The sequence below is a fragment of the Nicotiana attenuata genome, chromosome 3 (genome assembly GCF_001879085.1).
Source record: "Nicotiana attenuata strain UT chromosome 3, NIATTr2, whole genome shotgun sequence".
In the NCBI taxonomy this organism is placed as follows: Eukaryota; Viridiplantae; Streptophyta; class Magnoliopsida; order Solanales; family Solanaceae; genus Nicotiana; species Nicotiana attenuata.
The window spans coordinates 45,607,655-45,625,548 of NC_031991.1; the positions used below are offsets into that span (position 1 = coordinate 45,607,655).

At 36.5% G+C, this 17,894-nt stretch overlaps 1 protein-coding gene across 1 annotated transcript; it reads left to right on the forward strand.

Annotated features, from left to right (window-relative positions):
* On the forward strand, window positions 1,240–8,499 carry LOC109223652 (cation/H(+) antiporter 18-like). The gene is made up of 4 exons (XM_019388043.1): window positions 1,240–1,571; window positions 3,072–3,340; window positions 5,907–6,908; window positions 6,999–8,499. The coding sequence occupies exons 2-4, from the start codon at window positions 3,146–3,148 to the stop codon at window positions 8,208–8,210; spliced, it is 2,409 nt and encodes an 802-aa protein (XP_019243588.1). The 5' UTR covers window positions 1,240–1,571; window positions 3,072–3,145; the 3' UTR covers window positions 8,211–8,499.

The following is a 17,894-nucleotide window of genomic DNA, read 5'->3' on the forward strand; positions in this document are numbered from 1 at the left end:
CCTTCGCTGCTTCGCAGCTGATACACCAACTGCTTGGTTTTCTTTGTTACCATGGGCAGAATTCTGGTATAACACATCCTATCACCATAGTTCTAAAGTAACTCCTTTTGAGGTAGTATATGGTCGTCCTCCACCAACAGTTTCACGCTATGTCAAAGATAATTTAACTAATCCAGCCGTGGCTGCTTCTCTTCGCCAACATGATGAGGTTTTGGCTATATTAAAGGCAAATTTAATCCAGGCACAAGAGCATATGAAGGTTTATGCGGATAAAGGTCGTCGAGAGGTTGTGTTTGAAGTGGGTGATTGGGTTTATGTTCGTCTACGTCCCTATCGTCAGCTCTCCATCCGTCTGCAGCGTCATAACAAACTGAGCAGACGATTCTTTGGTCCCTTTCAAATTATACAACGCATTGACGAAGTTGCTTATAAGTTGGAACTACCCTCATCCTCCAAAATTCACCCCGTATTTCATGTTTCTGTTCTCCGCAAGTGTCTGGGCAATCCATCGCACCAGGTCACCCCTATTGACCTTTTGGATCAGTCTTCTTCCTTGATACTACAACCTGAAGATGTCTTGCGAACTCGCACTATTTCGAGGGGAGCACATCAGGTTCCACAATGTCTTATCAAATGGTCTGGACTTCCTGCTTCTGATGCAACTTGGGAGGATACTCACACTCTTCTGCAGAAGTTTCCGAATCAGAACCTTGAGGGCAAGGTTCATCTTCATGGGGTCGGCAATGTAATGAATCAGCAGCACACTCCAACAGTACCTAGACGCAGTACTAGAGAGAGGCATTTGCCAAGTCATTTGAACCACTACGTGGTCCCCAATCCAAAAGGGAATGTTCTATCTGTCAAGCCGTTAGAGAAGGGACAAGAATTGCTTGGCAAGGAATAACATATATATAGCAGCAACAACAATTAGAATAGGTGTGGATGAAGTTTGCTTTTTTTTATTTCATTAGCTACCTTGTAGCAGTCTGGGACCTCTCTTTTCTTGTTTTTCATTTTTTTGTTCACTGTTTCTCCTTGTTTTCCTAAGGATTGAGAATAATATAGTGTTACCCTTCGGTTCAATTGAATATCATATCTTGTTTCCTTACATCCTATATCTATTCTACCCATATCCTAAATCAATATAATTAGCAAGGCCATCATGGTCAATACAAAACTTATATTGATTTAGGATTTGGTTAGAATCCTATAAATATAGAGAGTAATGTAAGGCTTGTGTTATTATATCAGTCCTTAACACACATTCCCCCATATCTTTCTCTCTCTCTTTTTCTCTCTCTATCTTTCTATTTTTGTCGTTGTTCATTGACTTGCCAAAACGCAGTTGTCATCAATTCCACACTCTTTGGAAAACTCTCTCTCTCTCCTCCTTTCTCCGCTTTTTCTCGCTCATCTTCTTTGTCTTCTTCATACCAAAAAAAAAAAAAAAACTCTTTCTCTTTACCAAAATTCTCGTCTGAAATTTTGCAGAGAAATATTATATTGTGTGTTCGACGTACATATATAGGTTTTCTTTCTTCTCAACTTCTTCCAAACTCTTCAGCATTCAGGTTTCTCTTTCTAATCTCTCTCTCTCTAATTATATATGTATGTAATGTATACTTATAAGAAACTTGAAGAAAATGGGGGCAATTTTTTTTTTTCTTTTTTGCGTGTATTTTGTTGGGGTGGGGGTGGGGGTGGGAGGGGGTGGGGGGTTTGGGGGGAGGGCAAATAGTTAACTATGATTAAGTAATATATATTCACTTTTTAATTATTGTGTTAAGGTTGAATTTTTGGGTTTAATGAAAACATTCATTGGGTACGAGTGAAGCTTGGCGTAACGGAGAAAGTTACGGGTTCGAGCCATGCAAAATTCTCTTGCAGAAATGCATGGTAAGACTGCATATAATTGGACCTTTATGGTCCGGCCCTTCCTCGGACCTCGTGCATATAGAGTGGATGCGTAGTGTACTGGGCTGCCTTTTTTATTCATTGGGTACCAGTAAATTAAGTATCCATGTTTTGAGTTGTTTTTAGTTAATAAAGACTCAGCATATTAAGTTACGGGTTTGAACAATGCAAACATTCTCTTGCAGAAATGTAGTTTAAGACCGTATACAATAGGACCCTTGGAAAAAACAAAGAGTAGTGACGATGATTTCTCTATTTAGTTACTTTTTACTCTTACTTTTAAAAATTTCTGACTTTTTGCCAAGTTTAGAAAAAAGTCTATTTTATCTCGTGCTCTTGAAAAAAAGATATTTTTCTTATATGTAAAATGGGACCCTCTTTCTGAAATTAATTACTACCTCTCTTTTTTTTTGCACTTTTCTTGGGAGTGTTTTAATGGAGCCCCATTACCATAAGAGTTGAAGCCAATAAATAAGTTTCTATATATATTGATGACTTGAATTTCTAAAAAGAAAGTACTAAAACTTAAGAAAAAAGACTTACAATCTCTAATGTATTTGGTACTAATATACTTCCATGATTTATTACTAACTAGTATATATTTTTATATTATGACTATTTTTGCAACATAAGGGCCGAGTGGCGGATTCAGAATTCTAGTACTGTAAGTTGTGAGTTAAAAGTGCTTTCTAAAATATATTTATACTTATTTTTTAAACTTATATATACAGTTCGACCTCAAAGTATTGAGTTCTGCCAAATATATAGAGTGAGAAAGAGTTCTAGGCAGGTTCAATTAGACTCATATTTTTTTATTTGAACTATAGTTATATAATATTAAATTTTAGATCCGCCTCTGCCAATAACAGATAGTTTTATATAAGATTTGTTAGCATTACCAAAAAAGAAAAAGACAACACATATAATCTAATTTGGGTTCTATATTATTTCCAGTGGCAGAGCACATGCACCCGAGGGGTGTCAACCGACACCACTTCGTCGGAAAATTACATTGTTTAGCTCTGTAATTATTTTTTAAATATGTATATATACTATATAATGATACCCATTGACTTCTTGGTGAATTTATTTCCTTATATTTTGACTCCCTTAATGAAAATCCTGGCTCGACACTGATTATTTATTTTGATGTGCAGACATTGAATAATGATAGAGATTTTGCTGTTTCTCAACTCTGGTTGATCTGGGGTTGTTTTCTTCAAGCTCAACAATGGCTTCAACTGCACCAATGACATGTCCACCACCTATGAAAGCAACCTCAAATGGAGTATTCCAAGGAGACAATCCATTGGACTATGCACTTCCTCTTGCCATTGTACAAATATGCTTGGTGCTTGTACTCACTCGAGTCCTCGCTTATCTTCTTCGCCCTTTAAGACAACCCCGCGTCATTGCTGAGATTGTTGTAAGTCTTTCTCTCATGAATTTTTATACTATCAGTATATTTTAACTTGCCGTAGAAAGTAACATGTCTTAGTTTTCAAGTTGTGCTAATCTCACGGTTTTTATGAGCGGTTTAAAACAGTTGGTTCATAGAAGTTAAACTCTTCGCTTTATGTATATAGTTTGAGTCAAAAGCCGTACGTGTCCACACGTTGCGTGCCATGTGCATCCATTAGCTATGTTGCTCGGACTCTAGGAAGATGATACCGTGCGCATGTCCGATCCTCCAAAAATAGTGTATTTTAAGAAGATCTGACACGGGTGTGGCAATATTTTTGGAGAGTCCGAGCAACTTAGTCCATTAGCACTAGTGCATCTTGTTTAAGCAAGAAGAGTAGGGAAATCCAGAGAAAGATTCAAAGAAAAATTTACGGGATATAATAATTTGTTATATATATAGTGCCCCACAAAATCTTGAACATGTTCCAACATGTTTCAGGCTTAATTACATGCTTATTCCTATGATGAAAGTTTTAGCTTTATTAATCCTATTTATTATTAAGGTTAACTCAAGCACATGGTCCCTATTACTATTCTTTGAATGGCTAATGGCCATGTTACAGGACAGCTAGTTATTCTAGTGTTAAGCATAAGGCACCTTTATTTGGAATGTCCTATAGAATATTAGACTTTGTGTGAGATCATATATTCAGATTGTAACTAAGTGCATCAAATTCATGAGGAGTTTAGGAATAATTAGTATAGGAATTATTTTTACACGGACAAATTATCTTATAGAAATGAAAAAAGGCAGTCCGGTGCACAAAGCATTCCGCATCCACATAGGGTCCGGGAAGGGCCGCAGCCCGAGGGGTGTGATGAAGACAGCCTACCCAATGCAAGCATTAGTGGCTGCTTCTACGGCTCGAACGCGTGACCTATATCCAAAGGGGTGTGATGAAGGGGAAATTACCAGCTATGTCCATTTATAAGTAGCTCATTACAAAAATTGGCCAATTGAGAAATATTACTAATATTAGCCAAAGTAGCCAATTAGCTATTTGTAGCAAAAAAATATCAAATTTTTGCTTTGTTTTGAGTGGGTGTTATTAGAATAGATTGGGCACAACTTAAGGAGCTTGAATCTCATTTTTTGGATGATTTGCTGAAGTTTTGAGGTGGTTTGAATTGAAAATTCGAAGTAAAAGCTGAACATGAAAAAAAATGATATGTGTATCATTTGTGTATCACATATGTATCATATTTGTATCAATTGTGTATCACTTGTATATCCATGTATACCTGTGTGTGAGATACATGCGTGATACATGTTTGATACATGTGTCGCAGAAAACTTTTTTGAATTCGATTTAATTAAGAATTTTGATACAAAACTAGTCCAAATCACCTCCAATCTTCCTCAAATTTTGTATAATGACTTATCTATATATTTTCAATGAATTTCAACTATACCCATTGAAAAAGTTCCTATTTTGTTTAGATTTTTGGAATATTGTATAGATTTTTATATTTCATCACCTAATTTACTACCCCGTCCATGAAATTTCCTTTCCGTCTTGTATCTAATGTTGTTAATCACGCTTAAAAATATGGAAGGTGATTTTTGCATGTGATTCTTTGATAGAAGAACCCTACTATTTGGGTTTTCAATTTTTGTTGGCTAGTTTTGGTAAGTCTATGACTAATGGCTAGAGGTTGGTAAGTTGAGATTTATATGGGACATTTGTGTAAGTTTCCCGTGATGAAAGGCAGCCTACCCTAATTATTAGTGGCTGCTTCCACGGCTCGAACGTGTGACCTATATCCCAACGGGTGTGATGAAGTCAGCTTACCCTAATCATTAGTGGATGCTTCCACTGCTCGAACGTGTGACATATATCCTAAGGGGTGTGATGAAGGCAGCCTATCATAATCATTAGTGACTGCTTTCATGGCTCGAACGCGTGACCTATATCCCAAGGGGCGTGATGAAGACAGCATACCCTAATGCAAGCATTATTGGCTGCTTCCACGGCTCGAACGTGTGACCTATATCCCAAGGGTGTGATAAAGGCAGCCTACCTTAATCATTAATGGCTGCTTACACGGCTCGAACTCGTGACCTATAGGTCATACGGAGACAACTTTACCGTTGCTGCTCCCCTTCATCTTATAGAATGATAGGCTTCAAATTATTGTCTGACTCTAATATGATCTAAGGTTAAGGAAAAACGGAGTCAAGTACTGAAGAAAGCAATCTTAGTTAAAGAACTTTTTAATGAACTTATTAAGAGATGAATATAACTATTTTGAGTTGCATGATATTGATAAATATTACTCTATTCAGAGCAATGATATTTACTTCATAATGATCTTGATTTCACGAAGAATCTCCGTATTACGCTGTTATGGCTAATGAAAACATCAAATCTGGAAGATTACTTGCTAATGCAGAAAAGGGCAGCACGGTGCCCTAAGCTCCCGCTATGCGCGCGGGGTAAGGGGAAGGGTCGGACCACAAGGTTCTATTATACGCAGCCTATTTGCTAATGCAGAAAATAGGTGATAATTGATCTATGTTATTGCAGGGAGGAGTTCTACTTGGTCCGTCTGCTCTTGGCCGAAACGAGAAGTATTTGCATGCAATATTCCCATCTAGGAGTCTCACAGTGTTGGATACTTTGGCAAACTTTGGCCTCCTCTTCTTTCTTTTCCTTGTTGGGCTCGAGTTAGATCCAAGGTCTCTTCGTCGTACAGGAAAGAAAGCTCTTAGTATTGCACTAGCTGGAATCAGTGTCCCTTTTGCATTAGGAATAGGGACATCCTTTGTTCTCAGAGGAACAATTGCTAAAGGAGTTAGTCAAGGACCTTTTCTAGTATTCATGGGAGTAGCCCTTTCTATTACAGCCTTCCCCGTCTTGGCTCGTATCCTAGCTGAACTCAAGCTTTTAACGACAGATGTTGGTCGAATGGCAATGTCTGCTGCAGCAGTTAACGACGTGGCTGCTTGGATTCTTCTTGCTCTTGCTATTGCCCTTTCTGGTACCGGTCATTCGCCCCTTGTTTCACTATGGGTACTTTTGTGTGGTACTGGATTTGTCCTACTTTGCATATTCATTGGTCCACCTATATTCAAATGGATGGCTAAACGTTGCTCTCAGGGCGAGCCAGTGAATGAGCTATATATCTGTGCTACATTAGCAGCTGTTTTAGCTGCAGGATTTGTTACTGATACTATTGGTATTCATGCTCTATTCGGAGCGTTTGTGCTCGGAGTTCTTGTACCAAAGGAAGGGCCATTTTCTGGTGCTCTAGTGGAAAAAGTCGAGGATCTTGTGTCCGGTCTATTCCTTCCACTTTACTTCGTCTCCAGTGGATTAAAGACGAATGTAGCTACTATTCAAGGTGCACAATCATGGGGTCTTCTTGTTCTGGTCATATTTACAGCGTGTTTTGGGAAAATTGTTGGCACTATTTTGGTCTCTCTGTTGTGTAAGATGCCTGTTCAGGAGGCTATTACGCTTGGTTTCTTGATGAATACTAAAGGTCTAGTGGAGCTCATTGTCCTTAACATTGGAAAAGATAGAGGGGTATGTCTTGTTTTGATCGACTACACTTTTGTCGATTTTGAATTTACTTACTGTAAGTTTTACATTGTTTTTGAATGATCAATGTTGCAGGTATTGAACGATCAAACATTTGCGATCATGGTGTTGATGGCGCTCTTCACAACATTCATCACAACACCTATAGTTGTATCGGTATATAAGCCAGCTAAACTAGCTATAACGGAATACAAGAACAGAACGATTGAGAGGAAAGACACGAACAAACAACTGCGAATCTTGACCTGTTTCCATAGCACAAAGAACATTCCCACAATGATCAATCTCATCGAGGCTTCTCGTGGTACTGAGAAGAAAGAAGGACTCCGCGTCTATGCAATGCACCTTATGGAGCTTTCCGAAAGATCTTCAGCTATTCTAATGGTGCACAAGGCTAGAAAAAATGGACTTCCCTTTTGGAAAAAGGGAGAAGTTTCAGATTCTAACCAAATTGTTGTTGCTTTCGAGACTTTTGAGCAACTTAGTAAGGTCTCTATCCGACCTACAACTGCAATCTCTCCTATGAATAGCATGCACGAGGACATCATCGCTAGTGCAGAGAGAAAAAGGGTCGCCATGATAATTCTCCCGTTCCATAAGCACCAACGAATCGATGGCCAATTGGAAACAACAAGAGCTGATCTTAGACATGTAAACCGGAGAGTTCTTCAGTATGCGCCTTGTTCAGTTGGTATATTAGTAGACCGAGGACTAGGTGGTGCATCTCATGTATCCGCTAGCAACGTTGATTTTAAAGTAACTGTCTTGTTCTTCGGGGGTCATGATGATCGTGAAGCTCTTGCTTATGGTACGCGTATAGCAGAACACCCTGGCATTAACTTAGTCGTGGTTCGTTTTGTACTAGACCCTGAGATTGCTGGAAAAAGTGTTAAGTTAGATATGGAACAAACATATAGTCCCGAGGCAAATTCCAAGGATGAAGAGTTACTTACCGACTTAAAACACAAAATTTCCAAGAATGGTTCAATCAAATATGAAGAGAAGACAGTAAAGGATGTTGCAGGAATGATAGAATCGATTCGTTCATATAGTCGATGCAATCTGTTTCTTGTTGGAAGAATGTCTGAGGGTCAAGTAGTAGCAGCATTGGATAAAAAGAGTGATTGTCCAGAATTAGGACCATTAGGTAACTTGTTAACTTGTCCAGAATTTTCAACTACAGCGTCAGTTTTAGTAGTGCAACAGTATCGAAGCGAGTTATCTCAAGATTCAATCAATTCATTGAAGGATGGAGAGTTAACAGAAGGCGATAACGATTCTAACTAAAAATACTAGATAGGTTTAAGTCGTGCGGATAGTAAGTGAGAACACTGTTGATCCTCCTGACAGGAGTCTGGTGCATGAAGCATCCCGTGTTCAAGTGGGGTCCGGAGAAGGTCGCACCCTAGGGGGTGTGATGTAGGAAAAAGAAGTATTCACAGGTTTGTACAGTAATAGATAACTAAGCGATTTATCAGATGTGTTCATTTCCCTTGTTGTATTTTCTGCCTTTTTATGTTGTAATTTAAAGCTGCAAAATTTCTTAGCTTCTTTGAAGGATCACAACTTTATCCATTGTCTTTGCGTTTGCAATTATGTTGCACGGACTCTCCAAAAATGTCAAAGGATGAGTGTTGGATCCTCGAAAAATAGTGCATTTTTGGAGGATCCAACGAGTACGGCAAGAACTTTGAAGAGTCTGCGCAAAATGTTGGATCCTTGAAAATAGTCTATTTTTGAAGGATCCAACATGAGTACGGCAACAACTATAAAGAGTCCGCGCGACATAGATTTAATAATATAGCCTTTGATGGCATGATACAATTCATCCAAGAATAAATTGATCAAATATATCACCTCTTATAGCCAACTACTATGGTATCAACAAATTAAGTAAATATTCTTTTCTTTTTTATCAGATTGTTAGGTTTCGATATACAGGATGAATGTATAGAGAATTCATGCAATGAGTCTAATTAATTTGGAATTGAGGCATAGTTAATTGATTGACGAAAGATTTTCATGAATGCACAAATACTAAATTATTATGTAGTATGAAAAATTACAAAAGATAAAAATAACATTTTTTTCTTCTTTTCCCCTATTAGATTCACACTTATTTCTAGTTTTAGAGGATAAAAACTTTTAGACTTTTATCTTTATCTCTCAGCCTTAAAATTAATAAAAGTGTTTTCTATGTTGAACTTCTAATATGAAGAATTTTCAACTTAACACAAAATAGATACACCACTGTTTCCAAATAGCTTGTGCTATTATCCATTAATAATTCAATATTATATTAGCAAAAAGAAGATGCTTATTCTTGGCTCCACAATGGCAAGAATGGAGGGGAGAGTCTGTTCTTCAAGAAATAATAAAAAAAGGAAAGTTTGGTGTAGTGAGGGCCCGTTTGGCAATTTTTTTTTTTTTTTACTTTTTGGGAAATTCTTTTGCTTTTTCTAAATTAGTATTTGTCCATGCTAATTTTAAATTTCAATTGAAGTTGAATTTCATAATTTTTCGAAAATTTGAAAAACTTCAAAAAGTTATTTTTCTGAATTTTCACTTCAAATCACTCACAAAATTCAAAAACAACTCCAAATTGTATTCATGTCCAAACACAACTTTAATTTTCAAATATCATTTTCACTTGAATCTATTTTCACTTTTTCCAGAATTTCACAATTCTTATGTCCAAACGCCCACTAAGCTTTCGCTATGTACGCCACAGGAAAGAGTCGGACTAGATTGGATATTATGTGCACAGTTTTACCTTTATATTTGTGCAAGAAGTTGTCTGCAACTTAAACCCTTGACCTCCGGATCATGCAACGTCAAGTATTGCTGCGATTTATAATTACATTTATCGAATGCGATAAAAAAGCACATTTGTTGAATGCGACTTATGATCGTTAATAGTCCACCTAACATACTAGGATGGAAGTCAGCAAATGTGATGTATGAGCTTATCTAAGACTCAAATAAGGCAGAATCAGTTTGCCGCGTGAGATGTTGTGTTGTTTTCTTCTCATTGGGTGTTTATAATTAAGTTAATCCTTATCTTAATTACACTGTATCAACAGATTATAAAATATGTATTTATAAGACATATTCTTTACTTGTGGCCTTCCACATACTAATAAAAGATAGAAAGGAGGTCATTTTTATTGTACGTGACCCTTAATCAGAAGTCTTGGATTCGAGCTCTGCACATAGCACTACTAGAAATTCGGTAAGTAGCGACCAAAAAAACCGACCAAAGTTGGTCGGTTTTTTAAAATGACCGGCCGAATTTACCGATCAAAGTTGGTCGGTTTTTTAATATTAATTTTTATTTATTTTAATTACAAAAACCGACCAAAGTTGATCGGTTTCTTGAAAAATAAATTTCGCGGGACTCAAAAATAGTTTCCCGCATTTTTTGCGCCAAAGAAAACCAACGAAAGTTGGTCTGTTTCGTAAAAAAAATTAAAAATTAAAATATTTTGAAAAACTAACCAACTTTGGTCGGTCTTTTGGCCGACCAAAGTTGGTCGATTTTTACCGAATTTTTAGTAGTGTAGAAAAAATTCTGTTAGGGGTATGGAAAAAATCTTGTTAGGAGGCGCTTCTTTCTTAAATGGACCTTACGCGGTGCGAGTCGAGATATAGTCAGGCTCTAATGCAAGTACTTACGTAAATTTATATATAGTCAGACTCCACTACAGATACGAAGATCGGGCGAGAAACAAAAAAAAAGATAGAAAGGAGGTCATTTTCATTGTACGCGACAAACAGTAATGCAATTGTCTAGTAAGAAAAGAAAAGGAATAAATTGTTTAAATAGTAGTACTAAATAATAATAATGAAATGTGGAGACTTTTTAAGATTGGAAACGTGCGTCATAGCAAAGGAATAATTAGATGGAATATTCTTGAAAATCCATTATTCTATTTACAAGTGTGGAAACACAAAGAAAAATGAATGTTGGGTTTAAGCTTGGTTAGCTTAAAATAAAGAGTGAATGGGAAATGGAGAAAAAATAAATTATTTGAATTTTTCTTCTTGATAAAGGGACATTGTTTCATATTGGACGAGAAAAAGATTTTTGATGGGTATATATACAATTTCTCTTCTTTTAGCTCTTAAAGAGTTAAAAAGAAGGCAAGTCTCGCGTTGTCATCATTGCTCGGCTTGGCTTCGCGTTCGGTCAACGATTGATTGATTAATTTTTTTGGACAAAATTTCTTTAATTATTTAATAAAATATTAATTAAATTAGCCAAATATCCAACCCGAACCGGATCCGTGCGCGACCCGATTTATTTTCTTCCCGGTTTTTTATTTAAATTTTCCTCCCGTTTTTAAGTGATTGTACTGAATGGTTGCAAACTTTCAGAAACAGTACTTTCATTGGCTATAAATTCGTTCTATCCTGGGAGGATAATATTCCAGCACCTCGGTACTTGAGAGGAATAATTTCCTTAAGGACACACTGTGCATTCAGTGGGCTCGATTTATTCCAAAATTATTTTTTCAAATATTATTTGACATTCTGTTGCTAACTTTCTGTTTCTGTTTCAAAAAATTTACTGTTTCGTTATCTATTATAGTAATACAGAGGCAAAATACATAAGTTACCCCCTGAATTATGAACAAAATCCCTGTTACACACTCTTTGCAGACGAAAATTACCTTATGCACTCAACCTTTCAAAAGTGTGCCTAATACACACTACACCAGCGCGTGTTTTACAACAAAATAAGGCGTGTGAAGAAACAGAAATATATATCTGATATTTTATTTGAACGATTCTGATCTAACAAAATTTATCTAACGGCTCAAATTGATTTTCCTTTTTCTTTTCTTTCTTTTATTCCTTTTTCTTTTACTTTGTTTTTGTTCATTCTTCAACGAAACAAAAAGTTCTCCCATGTTTGTCGTCCACAATTCCCCATATCCCCATACCGGCTTTTGTTTGTTTTCTTGTGAAGATTTCAATAATGAAGCTGGATGGCCTATTGAATTTTAAAGGTAGAGAGAGATAGTATTTTTTGGAAGAGAGATCTTTTGGGTTTCTCCAAATTAATGGAGATTGGTTGATGAGAAGGTGAATCTATGGTCGATGTTGTCTTCAATTAGAGCCTTCACTGCTCTCTGCAACTCTTTTTTAGTTCAGCCACCGCCTTGGCCGCCAACGACAGTCCTCTTCTGCCCTTTATGGTGGCTCTTGCCATCCTTGATCTTTATGAAGAGTAAAATGGAATTTAAAGATTTTAGCAGAAAGATAATAAGTTCGACAGTAAATGTGTAAGCCTTCTTACTTAAAGAAGTTAATCCAGATTATTATTATGGGATTCTTTTAGAGTGAAAGAAAAATAATTTTAATGGAGATGTGAGATTAGGGGTGATGCTGCGCTTGTAGTAGAGAACTTCACATAGCTGTTTTTTGATTGAAGAATAGTGGTCGGAGATGGAAGGCATGATTTGATGGTGGCCGATCGAAGAGAAGGCAGCCATGGTGATGGATTTAATGAAGAAGATGGGATCTAATTATAATTTATAGGTTTTTTCTTTTTTTAATAAGTTAATGACACGTGTCACTATCTGACTGGAGCGTGAAATTACACATGTTTTAAAAAATTGGTCAAGAAAAAAGTAGTGTGTATTAGACACACTTCTAAAAGGTTGGGTGTGTAAAAGGTTGCCTAATACATAAATTAAGACGCACACAAAACTTTACGTGTAGCAGGGATTTGGGTGCAAGGTCAATGGGTAAACTATGTATTTTGCCTAATACAGATTGTCTAACAAATGAATACATAAATTAAGACGCACACAAAACTTTACGTGTTTTGATCATGCATTTATTTGGATAATATCCATGCACCTAAGGGGGTTGCATAGTGGAGTAAAATTACATAGTATATGTATTGGCTCGTCCAACCCGGCAGCATTCATGAGTCGCTAGTTCAATTGTCCCTCGGAGACAGGGTCGAAAAGTACCATACATGGTTTCCCTATTTGACGTAAAATAATATGTATCCAGTGAAACAGTCAATATGCGCATATATAAATTAAGCTAAACACTACCATTATCACAAAAGAAAATATGGGCATGGCAAAAAATGCTGTAAATGTGCCAACATTGGGTGGTTTATAGTTGAAGGAACAAAAGAATAAAGTCATAAACTCAAGTGTTCTTTTTCTTTTTTATTTTTGGTCTGACTTCAAAAAAAAAAAAAAAAGAAAAGAGAGAGACAGAGAATAAAAGCACAATATAACTTTGATTCGCAATGGATTTTTCTTATCTAGATTTTGACAGACCAATTAAGCATCACTCTTTTTCTAAAATATCTATCTCTTTTTTCCATGTTCTCTTACCTCCTTTTTGGTCTAAAAAGATGCTCATTTTATTAAATTTTCTAAATAAAGAATAGGAAAAGGATGGTTCTTTGAATATTTTCTGGCATATTCTTTCTGCCTTTTCTTTGCAAAGATTTATCAATTTTTCTTTTTTAACCATTCATATCCAAAGCCCCTGCCTCGAAGTCCCGACTAATTCGAATTGTATTAAGTAAGGGGTCGTTTGGTTACCGGTTAGAGTTATGCAGGTATTAGTTATATATGTATTAGTTATGTAGGGATTAGTTATGCAGGGATTAGTTATGCAGGTATTAGTTATGCAGAGATTATTTTTTTGAATGTTTGGTTTGTTGTATTAGAAATTGATATACATTATATAAATTTTAAAGTAAAATGCTTGTTTACAACTATACCCCTGACCTTCTTTTGCATTGTTTTTTCTCTCTTTCCATTTATGTAGGAAACAATTTAGTTAGGAACTTTGATGTTACTTTCACTTCTTCGTCATACTACTGAACTATGTGAAGTTTAGACATATTTGATTTTCACTTCTTAGTTTTGGTATTTCCATTTTCTAGTGGCTTCTCCAGTTTGCTTTTGCTAGTTTGTTCTTTAAAAATGAGAGAAGACAAGGTATATAGTTGGCAAGTGAAAGCAAGTGAAACCTGTTGACGGGTTGGCAGAGAAATAAGGAAGCCTTATGTGTAAAGTGATAGGGGTTATGGAGGTGTGGGAGTTACAATCATAATGGTGATTGATGATAGGCTATAATTGCATATTTTAGTCGCTTATTACACTCGAATTTACTGCACTTTAATTGAGTTTGCGCTTTAATCGCTAGTGTTTTGCACTAATTGTGTGTTTTATGCCTTGTAGGTGTGATTCCGAGCTATATAGATGTTATGGAATGAATTTAAGTGATTTGAAGCTTTGAAGTCTGAGTAAAAGCTCAAGGAATTAAGCCGGGATCGTGTTCGGGGGTCAAATTTGATAATTAAGTACGAACGAAGGCTTGAGGAGGCATATTGCGCACTGTCTAGTAAAATAGACATAACTTTTTGCTCGGAACTCCATTTGGGCTCCACAATATATGGTTGGAAAGCTAACTCAAAGGGCTACAACTTTCATGTTTTATGTTTTTCCAAATTCCAAAGGGAACAGGGTCAAAAACCGCGGTTTTTCCGCGACCGCGGCAGAACCGCGGCAGAACCGCGGCAGAGTGTACTCGCGGACAACTGAAGAATCAGAGGGCATGTTTGGCCGCGGTTCCACCGCGACCGCGGCCAAACCGCGGCAGGAAGCGATAATTTCAGGGACTAAAGTGCAAAACATGGGATTTTAAGTCCTAAACCCTATATTAAACAAAGGAGGCCGGCCAAGAAAAAGGGGGGACATATTTTGGACACAAATTAGACCTAAGGAGGCGGAGAGACACTAATTTAGGGTTAGACAACACCCTTGGAGGCAAGAACACATCGGGAGCAAGGCGGAGAATTCTTCTACGAGTTTTTTCCTTCCTCTTCCTATATTTTTCATTGTTGGTTATGACTTTTAGTATTGTAGTTTTACATACTATTATGAATAGCTAATTTGTTATCTAGAGTTTTGATAGAACCTTTTGTAGGGTAAATTCTTGTTATATTTTTATATAATTGAGCCATAGCTTTTCTCTATTTGTTCAACTACGTTTATATTGTGGTTGGTTGAAGAGCTCTCAATTAGCTGTGCCTATTTAGTATGCATAACTCGGGATAGAGTGCATATTTAGGTAATTGTTGAACAACACCACTCCCCGAGTATATGAGGGATCAATAACCGAGGGTTTAAGGCGGGATTAGGGATAACGAAGCCTTGGGTGCGATCTGAAGTGAGCTGTAGTAATAGCCAGCTAGCGTAGCTCGGGGAGAGNTATCAAGTGTTAGCGAAATGCGTCAATCTCTTTGATCTTCCATATTCATATTTCAAGATCTATTAAATTCTTACATCTTTTTTGAATTTGAAATGGTATTTTAATATTTTAAAATTAAATAGAACTTATCATTATTTAGGTATCATATTAATTTTTATAATTAATTACTAAATCCGATTAATCGGGAAAGCGTACATCAACGAAAAATTATTGTTAGACGTAGTACATCAAAATTTTAACAAAGTAAGATTGAAGTAATATTCATGTAATAGAAACTCCGAAAAACTCAAAAAACTCGACCAAAACAAACCAATCCGAACTGATATACTCCTAGTTAATTTGGTTTAGTTTTGATAAAATGGAACCAACTCGATCCATACACACCACTCCTAAATTACAACCTATCAAATTTCAGCAGCGATCTTATATGTAAGTTGTTAGTTAGTAAGTACTATAATAATTGTTGCATCTACAAGATAATTATTCGCATGTTAAAAAATGTAGCTCAAAGTAACAATATAAAACAAGAAGATAAGTAGAATAAGAGAAGAAGAGATAACTTTCTTATTTCATCAAGTGTTCAAGTGTATTCCATCTCATATTTCATGCCTCTATTTATACTATTACATATGAAGGTTACAAAATCATTGTCTTAAACATGGCATTAACAATTGAGATCATGGGGGAAGATCATGGGAGGGGTTATGGAGGTGTGAGAGTTACAATCATAATGGTGATGAGTAGTGGGAGGTAATTTACATCATGGGTAAAAGTAGTTGGAGTAGTGGACATCCACATTTACTAAATATTTTATAACACTCCCCCTTGGATGTCCAAAAAAATAGATAATATGCCTCGTTAAAACCTTAATAAGAAAAAATCCTGTGGGAAAAAATCTTAGTGAAGGAAAAAGAGTACACATATCTCTAATACGCTTTATTTGCTGCCTCGTTAAAAACCTTACGAGTAAAACCGAGTGGGACAAAACCTAGGCTAAGGGAAAAAGAGTACAGCGCGTATCTTACTCCCCCTCATGAAAATATCACTTTATTTCTCGAAGACGTCGCATTCCAATCTTCTTTCTCAACTTCTCAAATGTTGAGGTTGGTAAAGCCTTAGTGAACAGATCAGCCAAAATTTTCACATGAACGAATCTGTTGAACATTAATTTCACCATTTTGATGAAGATCATGCGTGAAAAAGAACTTTGGTGAAATATGCTTTGTTCTGTCTCCTTTGATGTATCCTCCTTTCAGTTGAGCAATACAAGCAGCATTGTCTTCATATAGTATTGTTGGATTATCCTTTTTCATAAGAAAACCACACATTTCCTGAATATGCTGAGTCATTGATCTTAACCAAACACATTCCCGACTAGCTTCATGAATGGCTATTATCTCAGCATGATTTGAAGATGTGGCAGCTATTGTTTGTTTCATTGAACACCATGATATAGCAGTACCTCCATATGTAAACAAACAGCCTGTTTGAGATCGGGCTTTGTGTGGATCAGACAAATAACCTGCATCGGCATAGCCAATCATTTCTGACTTGAATTCATTAGAATAAAACAATCCCATATCTATGGTTCCCCGAAGATATCTAAATATATGCTTAACACCATTCCAATGTCTTCTTGTTGGGGAGGAGCTGAATCTTGCTAATAAGCTCACTGCAAAAGCAATATCTGGTCGAGTATTGTTGGCAAGATACATCAGTGCCCCAATTGCACTAAGATATGGAGTTTCATCACCAACGAGCTATTCATCATTTTCTTGAGGCCGAAATGGATCTTTATTTATATCAAGCGATCTCACAACCATTGGGGTACACAATGGATGTGCATTATCCATGTAAAATCGCTTTAAAACCTTTTCAGTATATGTTGATTGATGGACAAAAATTCCATTTGATACATGCTCACTTTGTAGGCCAAGACAAAATTTTGTCTTACCAAGATCTTTCATTTCAAACTCTTTCTTCAAACACTCTACAGCCTTTGGAAGCTCTTTAGAAGTGCCAATGATATGCAAGTCATCAACATACACGGCTATGATGACAAATTCAGATCCAGACCTCTTAATAAAGACACAAGGGCAAATAGGGTCATTTTTGTACCCTTCCTTTAGCAAATACCCGCTAAGGCGATTGTACCACATCCTCCCTGATTGCTTTAATCCGTATAAGGATTTCTGAAGCTTTATTGAACAAGTTTCTCTTGAACTTTTATGTGCTTCAGGAACTTTAAATCCTTCAGGGATTTTCATAAAAATTTCATTATCCAGTGAGCCATATAAGTAGGCTGTGACAACATCCATCAATCGCATATCAAGCTTTTCATGGACTGCCAGATTTATTAGATACCTGAAGGTAATTGCATCTACCACAGGAGAATATGTCTCCATATAATCAATGCCAGGCCTTTGCGAAAACCCTTGTGCCACACGTCGTGCTTTATATCTTACGACTTCACCTTTCTCATTTCGTTTTCGCACAAAAACCCATTTGTACCCCATTGGCTTGACACCTTCAGGCGTTCGGACTATTGGTCCGAAAACTTCATGTTTTTCGAGTGAAGCCAATTCAGCTTGAATTGCATTTTTTCATTTTGGCCAATCATTTCTCTGTCTAAATTCATCGACAGATTTTTGGCTCAAGATCCTCATCTTGTTGCATTATTTCAAACTGCAAACATTTATATGCAAAAATTGTGTTAAC